Here is an 11775-nt window from a genome sequence, read left to right as displayed (position 1 = left end):
ACCTCCAAATATGGCCACAGCCTGAGGGCTCATGAGGTGCTGGGTGTTGACCCTTCCACGTATGAATTTGGGAGGGACACGGTGCAGCCCATAACAGGCAGGCTGTTCAAGTCCTCCAACAGTGGCGCCTTCGCAGGGGTACTGGGACAACTGGAGATGGCACTGGTGCTGGGCACGTGTGCCCCAAGCCGCTCCTCACTCTCCCTCTCGTGGCGCTGCAAGCTGCAGGGCAGTAGGTCCTCCCGGGCTTCCTGCTGGGCTCGGCCGATGGGAGGCACCTCCCTGCCTCACCTGGCAGCTCCCTCAGCATTTGGGTCTCCACGGTTCCGACTCCCATTGACCAGACTCCTTGTGGTCCCTTGGGCTCCCATGACACCACCTGCTCCCTCTGCCCCCCAGTCCAGCAGGACCATGGCCCCACCAGGTGCTAATCTCTAGGCTGCCCTAATCCCCTGCTTGGCTTCTTCACTACCTGGGACCCCAATCCTTGCATTCGGGGCCCCCCACCCTGCTGTGACTACTCTGAGTGGTTTCTTGGTTAAACCCTGACTGCTACAGAGACCCACTGTTCCCGAAAGGGTGTGAGGCTGGCACCCACGCTGCAAGGGTTAGAGACATGGCAGCCCCTCAGTCGTGCTCTGTCCGTGCTTGAGGAGCTGCCATTCGCTGTTATTTCATTCATTAGTCAAATATATTCCAATTAATTAAATAAGTATTGTGTTGAGCTCCTTCTGGCTTCTAAGCACTGGGGATAACAAGCTGTTTCCAATCTGGTATTGAGCACGTACTATGTGTTTATGGACACATCAGGTCATTGTCTGCTTTAAGGCAAGAACAGTCTAGCTCAGGACCTTGGACCTGCTCATGTGTGTAGTCAATGCTTCTACAACCTGCAATCAATGCAATTTCACAGGTTTGTGCCCCAATCTGCATTAACACAAAGCTTCAACCAAAGAGTCCCTCTAGGTGCCAAATCCTGGAGGTCCCACAGGGCACCCTGGGAGCCTTCTGTGCCAGATGGTTGGCTGGGGAATGCAGGGATCCTCCTTCACCTCCTGTTGCCACCCGTGGCCTTGCATTACCCTCACTTCCTCACCCCTGGCTTCATGCACTGCTTCTAACCACTGCTCTGGCCCCAGTCTGGGTGGCCCCTTCACCCACCTGCTCTCTCAAATACCAGTGGGTGCAGCTTCTGCCTGGACCTCGCCTCCCCTGGGGACCAGTGCCCCCAACTCCTCAGCTGACTTCCAGGACTCTCCACCTGTGCTGCAGCCCTGCTGCTCCCGAACCCCATGACCCGTGGGGGGAATGGGGGCTGCCAAGTGCCAGAGCCTCAATCCAGGGATCCTGCCTGGAGTGTCCAGGAAGGCAGGCCTGGGGAGGCAAACAGGGTCTCACTGTCACAACCCTGTCTCCTTTCATCCCTGCACCAGCTGTCCTGGTCCCAGTCCTTGCCAAGCTGCCAACCTCCTGGCCAAGCATGGGCCTGCTGTGAATGGCCAGGTATTTGCCTATTACCCATGGCCCTTCAGAGAACAAGGGACCATGGCACATGATGTCTCTGAACAGTGGGATCTCAGGCACCTGCAGGGCAATCCCAGAACAGCATTGTCCAGTAGAAATACAAAGTGAACTACAGATGTAAGTTTATATTTTCTAGTAGCCACATTAAAAAAGTTAAAAGAAACAAATGGAATTAATTTTAATGACATTTTCTGTAACCTAATATATCTAAAACATCAATTTAGCATGTAAATAATATACCAAGTATAAATGAGGTATTTTATAGTCTTTCTTTTGTACTAAGTCACTTAAGACCAATGTGCCGTTGGTACTTACACCACATCTCAACTTGGCCAGCCATGTTCCAAGGGCTCAATGGCACCGTACGGTGAGCAGCTACCTTCTTGGGCTATTCAGCTCTAGACAGGGTGGCTGTCCCCACACGTCACATCTCACCATGTGGTCAACATCCTACCTCCCTTACTTACAGGACTTGTCTAGAACATGTACAGCCTTTTAAAAATATGTTGCTGTAACTCTTCTTCCACTCCACCTTTATTAACACTGTGGTAAAATACATGTAAGATATATCATCTAACCATTTTAAGTGTCCAGTTCTGTGAGATTAAGTGCATTAACATTGTGCAACCATCGCCACCATCCATTTCCATAACTTTTTCATCTTCCAACCTGAGACTAGGTACCCACTAAACACTAAGACCCCACTCTTCCCTCTCCCCAGCCTACTTTTCATCTCCATGGTTTGGATGACTCCAGGTACCTCATACAAGTGGAATCATATAGTATCTGTCCTTTGTAATGGGCTTATTTCATGTAGCATAACATCTTCAAGGTTCATCCATGTTGTAGCATGTGGCAGTCCTTCCTTTTTAAGGCTGAGTAATATTTCACTGTGTGAATATACCATATTTTGTTTCTCCATTCACTGGTTGATGTATATTTTGGCTGCTTCCACCTCTTGGCTATTGTGAATAACAGTGGGTATGCAATTTATCTCTTTGAAACCCTACTTTCCATTTTGGGGGGTATATACCAGAAATGATGTTGCTGGATCATACAGTAATTTCATGTTTAATTTTTTGAGGAACCCCATCCCCCACTTTTTAACTCAGGCTCACTGAGGCATAATTTACATACAGTAAAATTCACCCTTTTGGAGTCTACCATTTGGTGAGTTTTGACCACTACCACAATTGAGATTAGAAAGTTTCCAGAAAGTTTCCTGAGCCAGTTTGCAGACAAGCCCTGCCTGTCCTCAGCCTCTGACAACCACTGATCTGATCTGACTTCTGTGCCTACAGTCTTGTGAATTCCAGAATGTCATATGAAAGGAAGCCATACCACATATAGCTTTTGGCATCTAGTTTCTTTTCCTTAGCATGATGCTTTGGAGATTCACTCATGTTGCTGCATATGTCAGTAGTTCCTTGTTACTCCTGAGTAGGATTCTATTGTGTAAGGATGCCACAATTAGCTTACCCACTCACCAGTTGATGTAGGTGATTATGAACAAAGCATCTATAAACATTCTTGTACTTGTCTTTTTGTGATCTTATGTTTTCATTTCTCTTGGGTAAATGCCCAGGAGAGGAATGATTGGTATGCTTGCCCTTATTAAAAAAACTCCCACAACTTTTAAATGTCATTTAAATGTCATTTAATGGAGCTTTGATGTCTTTAGGTTTGAAAACTTGAAATTTTGAACCCCACCCAGATTCCCCAATTTTCAACTGGGATACTAGAATCTGCAGATGCTTGAGTCCCAGTCCCAAATGGTTTAGTATTTGCATATAACCTGTGTATATCTTCCCATACACTTTAAATCCTATCTAGATTACTTATAATTCCTAATGAAATGCAAATGCCATAGAAAGGGTTGTTGTACTGTATTGTTTAGGGAATAATGAGAAGAAAAAGTCTGTACAGACACAACCATAGTGGGCCTAACTACTTTTCAATCCATGGACGGTTGATGTGGAACCCAGATATAGAGCACCGACTGTACTTGGAAAATGCCCCTTGCCTCCTTCTTGGGGGACTTGAATCTCTGGATACCCACCTATTTATTTCTCTGGGAAGGACCGAAATATCCCACACAATGTGTTTAGTAGATAAATAACAGATACTTTAAGGAGGAAAAGATTTTTTTTATTAAGTAACTTATACAGTCTTAGAGAAGGCCATAGAAATTTGTAGCACAGTGTTCGCAAAATGAAATAAATCATTTCAATCTAGGAGAAAATGCAGCAATTCTAGAAATACTTTCCTACTTACTTTGCCATTGTTGATCACTCTGAGTGCTAAAAACATAATTAAAGAGAAAAACAGGGTTATACAGATACACAGCATACAAAAGCTAGATCATACTCTTCTAAAAAAGAAGGTAAATCTTTACTAGTCAAATAAGCTACCACCAAGAAAAGTTCAGAAAAATAAAAGAAGCAAGAAAAGCTAGCATGCCAAAGAAATCTGCCTAGGATCGCCAGCCCCATTAGGTCTAAAATTAAAATGTGCTCAAAACAAAAGGTTTCAGAATTTTAATGTGGAGAAATAGGAAGGAGTAGAAGTACTCTGCAGAGAGGAGAATGCATCCCTCTTCATGAGCCCAGTGCTCAGACCTAAAGGTACTTCCACCTGCCTTCCATCTCTGGCTGAATGGGGGCGTCCTCTGCTGCTACAACAGGCCTCCCTCTCCTGCCCACCTGGCGGGAGTCAGGAAGGGCAGCAAGGCCTCCCCCCCACCCCCCTGCAGAGCAAAGCATAATTCCAAGAACAGAGAAAGGAATGATGAGGCATGTCTGATTTCCCTTCTCATAGCCAACTCAGCTTTAGGGTATTTTGGGGGTCCTCTTGGCCAAGAGGGGGTCCATGCAGTCGAGGGAGATTAACATTTTATTTTAGTTCACAATAATAAGCAGAACTGCTTGTCCCCAGCAATCAGCTGGAACTAAATGCTTGTTAGCCAAGATCGGGTTAGGTTTCCCTCCTTCCCCCAAGGCCTCTGAATAAATTTCATCCCACTCTCAGCCTAAACCAGCATACAGCCTTTCCTGAGAGGTAGAATGTTCTCTGATCTACTATGTGATCCACCACTCTTTCATCCCACTCTCACAACACATTCTTTCTAGCTTTGTTTACTCCTCTCTAGAAAAGCAAAACTCTTTCTAACTCTTGTGATGGTCTCAGAGCTTACAGAGTATTCTCCCCATTGAAACAGTCTCTCTTCCTCACCTTGCAATAACCCTTTGGAATAAAGTTTGTCCCTGCTAAGTCTGGATTTGCTTTTTATTGGATGTGCTGAATGAATGAAACGACCGTAACTGATCAGAGAGTGGCTACAATAATGCAGTTTGCAAATTCTGTTCTGACTTCTCTTGCCACTTGTAAATTCTGACTCTTGGACTTGCCAAATCCACCATGCCACGGCCAGTTGCTTTGGGCCAGAAGTACAGCTGGTGGTCGACAGCTGGGCCTCTGGAGTAGACACAGCAGGATTTGGATTTTGGTGCTGCCACTCCTCACCTGTGTATCTCAGGTCAAATCACGGAGCATCTCCCCTACTGAGCCAATATTAAATGAGCACTACTCGGTGCCAACACTGAGCTGGACACTGGAAGTTGAATGGTGAATGAAACAGGTGACAACCAGGGGCAATAAAACAAGTAAATTACCTGGGAAGGACTATAAAGAAATCATGTTCTCACAGAGCACAGAGGAAGCACCTATGTAGGGGGTGGACGGGGAGGCCTCCACGAGAAAGTGACTTATCTGAGGCCTAAGGGTTGACTTTTATTCTAAGTGAGATGGAAAGCCATAGAAAGGGTTTCTGAGATCTTGTTTTAATCTGTTTGTTTAATTTCATTGCTAGTGGGCTTTAATTTCCCCCCCTGATGACCATTTGAATTTGTCAGTTAATTATCTGCTCCTGTTCTCTACCCATTGATCTACAAAGGTTTTAGCATCTTTCTAACTCATTTCATGAGGTTTCTCTCTCAATTAAGTATCTTAATCTTTTGCCGCGTTACATTTATTTTCCCCAGATTATCTGCTTTTTAATTGTGGATTCCCTTTTGAAGTAGAAGTTTTAAACGTCTGCACCTTAGTGTGTGAGAATTCTTCCACCACTTTTACTCACTTTTTAAATATCACTTCTCGAATCATTTAAAAATCATTTATCATTTTATATCACTTTTCAATCATTTTAAATATCAGTTTTATCCTTTATCAATTGTCCACCACTGGATATTTGATAAATATTACTCACCTTTTTTTGGTCCGTGTCGTCGGGGGTCACGGTTTTACTAAAATTTGTGGATTTTTCTTGCTTATGGGAGTCGGAGCAGGGCAAACACCCGCTCAGGCCCGGCCCCCAAAGGCCCGGACGCCAGACCCCGCACGAACACGCCCTGGCCCGCGCGGACCGAGCCCGAGCGCCCTTTCCCCGCGGGAGGTCTCGGGGCCACCCACCCTCCTGGGAACCCGTCCCCGAGCTACAGATCATTACACACAGGCGGGGTCAAAGGCATCTTCTGCTGGTGAGAAAGCGGAGGCTCAGCGGAAAGCGGCGAACTTGGGGAGGGAGGAGTTAAAGTGTTTTACTGCACCGAGCAGAAGCAAAAACCGCAGCCAGGGCGGCGGGCGCAGCCCGGGGAGGCGGGAGGGAGGGGCGAGGGCCAAGTCCCGCAGCTGAGCCCCGCCCCCAGACTAGGCCCCGCCCCCGGCCCCGCCCCGGGCCCGGCTGGTCCCCAGCTGAACTCCCAGCACAGCTTGACTCGTTTCAGTGCCCGCCCAACGCTGATTTCATTGGCTGCCTCGCAGGCCCCGCCCCCCGGAGAGCCTGCTGATTTTCGTAGCCAATCGCAGGCGCGGCGGCGGTGGTCGCGGCGGAGCCTGGGTGCTGAGGTACCGGGGCCTGGAGGAGGGAGCCGCGGTCCTGGCTGGGGGCTCACGGCGGCGCGGGGGCCCGGCCTCACTCCTCGGCTCGGGGGCGGGCCGCCACTCCCCGGCCTCCTAAAAGACCCAGCTGCGGCTGGAGGGGCGGTGGCCGCGACTGTGGAGGGCTGGCCCCAGGTTGCAGGGGTTGGAGCTCGGAGGTCGGAGGTCGTGCCTTTGTGGAAGGAAGGCTGGGGCTCCGCCCGTGCAAGCCTAGGGGCGGGCCGCTCCCCGTCTCCATGTCGGCTCCGCTGAGGCACCCCCTCCTTTCACGGAAGGGGCTCGGGGGAAGCCGGCCCGAGAGCGGCTGGAGCCCCGTGCAGGACCTGAGCTCGGACGCGAAAGCCGGCCCGACCTCGGGCTGCCGCCGAGGCCCAGCAGGTGACCGGCCGCCTCCCGCCCTCCCTCCCCGGGCGGCCCGGGCTCAGCGGCGTGGGTGCTGGGCGGAGGCCCCCGAGGGCCTGGGCGGGCCGGGTGGGGTTCGCGCCGGGGCCACGGGCTGTCGCGAAATGGGCCGCTGTCCGGTGGCTGTCAGTCCTCGTGTTTGAGATTTCATTTCTGGAACCTCCTCCGGACAATCCGGAGAGGGGAAAAGTGTATTGTGGCTTTGGCACTTGGCTCAAGATGAAAATAAAAACCAGACCCGGGAATGTAAGGACTGCAAAGTGACCTGTGAGGAAACGGGACGAATTTCTCAGTGTGACAGGCGTTTTCCCCCTAACTTGCCCCACATGTTATATAAGTCAAGCTGTGTCAAAATAAGAGCATTTTAGTCTCATAGTTCTTCTAAGTGTCCTTATTATTGACCTTCTTAGTGAAAATACTTCAGAACACATAAAGTATTGAATAAGAATTTCTTGAACAAAGGTTCTGAGTTTAACTTTCTTGGTGCAAGGAAGCTGGGAACAGTCCTAACTTTTAATTGCAAGGATTCCAACCACTTACTATGTTACTCTGAGACCAAAAATAGAAATCGTGTCTTTACATAGGTGGATTCGGGAGAGAAACAGCTATGGGTGAGGAGTAAGGGGAGAAGAAGGGGCATTCTTTTGTTTTCTGCACAGTGTGCAACTAGAAAAAAAAGTGTTTATCTTCTTCCGTCTTGGCCAGCATGAGCACATTCTTTTTTGTACCGATGGTATTTGTTGAGTATTTGCAATGATTAGGAAAAGGAGTAATCTCTAACAAGAAGACACTTCTCTTTAATGCGGCCATAAAAGGATAACTATCCCTTATGTGTAATTAACTCAGGGGTTTGGTTTTCATTTAAGAAAATGAGGCAGAAGGAAGTGTTAAGCAAGACCTTCCAAGGCCCAGCTGTTGTCTGCAGGACTCCGACCAGCCATGTTTACATGTTTAAGAATGGCAGTGGGGACTCGGGGGACTCCTCTGAGGAAGAGTCACACCGTGTGGTTCTGCGACCCCGGGGCAAGGAACTCCAGAAGATTGGTGCCCACCACCCTCACCAGCCAGGAGCAGGCGACGTGGTGCTGCTGCAGCGGGAGCTGGCCCAGGAGGACAGCCTCAACAAGCTGGCTCTTCAGTATGGCTGCAAAGTAAGACACCCCTCTGGTGCTCTGCAGGGTAGAGGCCCTTGCTGCCCTTCTGACTCCCGCCAGGTGGGCAGGAGAGGGAGGCCTGTTGTAGCAGCAGGGAACTCCCCCATTCAGCCAAAGATGGAAGGCAGGTGGAAGTACCTTTAGGTCTGAGCCCTGGGCTCATGAAGAGGGATGCATTCTCCTCTCTGCACAGTACTTCTGCTCTTCCTCGTTTCTCCACACTAAAATTCTGAAACCTTTTTCTTTTGTTTTGAGCACATTTTATTTTAGACCTAATGGGGCTGGAAATGCCAGGCAGATTTACTCAAGATTTCTTTGGCATGCTAGCTTTTCTTGCTTCTTTTATTTTTCTGAACTTTTCTTGGTGGTAGCTTATTTGACTAGTAAAGATTTACCTTCTCTTTTAGAAGTGCATGATCTAGGTTTTGTGTACTGTGTATCTGTATAACCCTGTTTTTCTCTTTAATTATGTTTTTAGCACTCAGAGTGATTAACAATGGCAAAGTAAGTAGGAAAGTATTTCTAGAATTGCTGCATTTTCTCCTAGATTGAAACGATTTATTTCATTTTGTGAACACTGTGCTACAAATTTCTATGGCCTTCTCTAAGAGTATATAAGCTGCTTAATAAAAAAAATGTTTTCCTCCTTAATGTATCAGTTTTTTATCTAACAAGGTCCAAATAGATAAGCACATTGTGTGAGGTATTGCAGTCTTTCCCAGGGAAATAAACTAGCAGTCTCCAAGGACTCATAGTGGTCTTTAAATTATATTGACATTTATATTTGACTCTTATGATCAGCCTCTTTAGGATACCATATGATTTATAGAACATTTGCTGAAAACTGAATCCTTCCCTACAAAGACCTGAATGGATGGAGTAGGCTTCGTGGAATGGTGATGTCTAATAAATCTGTCAAGAATATATAATACCTCTGATAAGTGATCAGTGATCAGATTTCCTATTTGAAATAAATAAATTTGTTCTAAGTTTATTTGGGACAGAGAAAGATCTCAAGTATCTCATGTATTAGTTTCAGGACATAATAAATTAAAAATGTCCCCTACCCCAATTCAATTAAATGGTAAAAGCAGTTGCTAAACAGTTAAAATAATGGAAATGATTGATTTGAGTGAGGCTCTACTTAAAGGTTTATTGTCTGTGTTTATTTCCTAGTGTAAGTGGACTTATGAGTTAAAACTTTAGAGTCCATCTCTGCTGTTTTTGGAAGGTTTTCAAACAGCCTGAGAGAGGGTTTAGCTTTTGACTTACCTTTCCCCCACTTCTTAAATCTTCATGTTTGATTATTGTCATAAACTTTGTTACTTGATAAGACACAGTGGTGTTCATATCTTCTGATTTTGGCATAGAAGATCTCAGTGCATAGCTTCTAACTGGAGCCTTGATTCCCTGCATGTTTCTAATGATAAAATGTGTTGTGAAATCTTCAAAGTGAATTAACTGTAGATCACTTTTATTTAACCCTTTGCACTCGGATGTCGAGTGTGGATAATGTCAAGTGGATAATGAGAAAAAAGCAAGCGAGTGCAAAGGGTTAAAAAATAAGTTTACATATCCCACAGTACTTCTGGGAAAGAAAATCCTGAGGGCGCATCTCTCAAAATGTTATTACAGGTAAAGTAGCTTCTGAGTGTGTCTGTAGAGCTGGCTGAGGCTTTGCGTTTGGCACATGCTAACGTCTGGCCGCTACTTAGTTTGGTTCTGGTAGGAGAGGGAAGCCAGGCAGACGGGGGCACTATTGCCTCAAAAGTTAAAAGAAGTAGAAAGGGCTACTGCATTCATTTTAGTGCCATGATTGCATCTCACCTAAAAGCATTTTGTTGCAGTCACACTTTAAACAGTTAAAAATAAATCTGTTTTCCAAAACTGACCTTAAATTGTTCAAACCTGTGAATCTACTGGAAAATGTAATTATTAAGCTACATATCAAGGCTGTGTAAAAGCCAAAAAACAAAGTTATTCAACCTAAACTAATTCTGTGTGTAGGTGCAGTTTTCCAGTCTTCGTCAGATTCATAAGTGAAGTAGGCTTGGATCATCACCCAGAAAGGTTAAGAGCCACTGTTGGATATTAGTTTTAAGGAGCTTCACATATTTTATGATGTTTGTCTTCCTGGCTTTCCTAGGTTGCAGATATCAAGAAAGTCAACAACTTCATCAGAGAACAGGACTTGTACGCTTTGAAATCTATTAAGATTCCAGTGAAAAACCATGGGATCCTAACAGAGACTCACAAAGAACTAAAACCCCTCCCGAGCCCATCTTCAGAAACCAAAGTGACCGTGGAACTGCCGGATCCAGACAGAGCAGCTGCAGGCCCTGAGGCCGGCCCCAGCCGACTGACGGATTTCTTTAAGGGAATTGACCAGAATATTGAGCATGTGGTGCAGTCGGAAATCTTTCTGCAAGAAAGCTGCTGCGGAGAGACCTCCAATCAGCCGCTGCTCCCAGCTCCTCCAAAGACATGGATAAATGGTGCAGACTGTGGAATTCAATGGTGGAATGCTGTTTTTATCATGCTTCTAATTGGGGTTGTTCTGCCAGTGTTTTATTTAATTTATTTTAAAATGCAAGCTACTAGTGAGACCCCTAATAGCTTGAACACAACTGACATCCCCAATGGCTCAATGGCAGTGGGTCCAGTTCCAGGGCAAGCCCCCGGATTAGTGATTCCAGTGCCAACTGTCGCCTCTTCAGACGGCCAGTTCAGTCCGACCATGCACCCAGGGGACTAAGCTGCTGTTTTTCAAGAATCAGCCCGGCTTTAGCAGCTTGGCATGATTAGCTGTTACCAGCCATACCCTAGGGCTGCTGCATTTCATTTCCAGAGACAGAGGACACCACCAGAGTGTTGTCAATCACACCAGCCCTGAAAAGTGGCTTCACCTAAGGCAAGGCTGCAGGATCCAAAGCCCCAGTGCCCTCACACTCCTGTAACCAGAAGGCTGCAGCAACAGAGCCACTTACATGTGACACGTGGCCATTTCTTGAAGACATTTAGTGGACTGGCTGAGAGCAACTTCACAGTGGCACTATGTGGGCCTCCAAGCCGGATGTGCTTGGAGGGAGGGCAACGGCCTTGGCCAAGGGACCTGCAGTGTGGGAGGCCCTAGGGTGGGCCCGCGTTGCCTGGCTCTTGTGGTCTCCTACCTGCTGTGGCAGGGGTGGGGGGTAAGGGGGGAAGGAAGTGTTGTGCTGTGTGTCCCTGCTAAAGGTGCTGTGGAATAGTCTTGGTGTGTCACCTTGTTTTAGAGAGTGCCAAATTACAGTTGTAACAAGCCCTACTCCATAATTGCCTCATCAGCCTTTTTGAGGCAGTCAGTGCCATTTCTAGAATTGAAAAAGCCCCAAATCCAAACTGCTATACTGTTAAATAAACAGCATTTCTATTCCTTGTACTGCAGAGCGACGGGTACTTAGTGTGACACACAGCCGTGTCTTAAGCCGAACACCCGGGGCCACTGCCCAGGTCCACGTGAGGAGCCTTCCCCTGCTGTGGCTGCCTGCATGCTCCAGGTCAGCATTCGTGGAACGAGCTCCTGCTGGCCAGTGTCTGGAGAGAAGGGTGGGCGCCTGTCACCGAGCTGCCACGTGTGCATGAGGCCGAGCAGCAGCCAGGCTGGCATTGCTGAGAGCAGAAGCCCCTGTGTGCACCTGGAACACCGTGTTGTTCCTGCTGCTTCCCTGATGCCATTTTGGGGGACTCTAGAGCTAGAGCACAAGACTGTGGCCTAGAGGTG

At 47.3% G+C, this 11775-nt stretch overlaps 1 protein-coding gene across 3 annotated transcripts; it reads left to right on the top strand.

Moving 5' to 3' along the window:
* The first annotated feature begins 6364 nt into the window (after nt 1-6364).
* Nucleotides 6365-11433, top strand: LYSMD4 (LysM domain containing 4). Of its 3 annotated transcripts, XM_012764559.3 has the most exons (4): nt 7819-8012; nt 8271-8313; nt 8475-8519; nt 10162-11433. In XM_012764559.3, the coding sequence occupies exons 1-4, from the start codon at nt 7819-7821 to the stop codon at nt 10768-10770; spliced, it is 891 nt and encodes a 296-aa protein (XP_012620013.2). In that variant the 3' UTR covers nt 10771-11433. The 3 variants fall into 3 exon arrangements, with proteins under 3 accessions (XP_012620012.2, XP_012620011.2, XP_012620013.2); XM_012764558.3 differs by lacking the exons at nt 8271-8313; nt 8475-8519 and adding an exon at nt 6365-6426 and having other exon boundaries at nt 7728-8012; XM_012764557.3 differs by lacking the exons at nt 8271-8313; nt 8475-8519 and adding an exon at nt 6433-6837 and having other exon boundaries at nt 7728-8012.
* The last annotated feature ends 342 nt before the right edge of the window (nt 11434-11775 follow it).

This window comes from Microcebus murinus, chromosome 7, assembly GCF_040939455.1.
Source record: "Microcebus murinus isolate Inina chromosome 7, M.murinus_Inina_mat1.0, whole genome shotgun sequence".
Classification (NCBI taxonomy): Eukaryota; Metazoa; Chordata; class Mammalia; order Primates; family Cheirogaleidae; genus Microcebus; species Microcebus murinus.
Note: the sequence above shows the minus strand (reverse complement) of the source record. Positions and strands in the feature narration are given on the sequence as shown.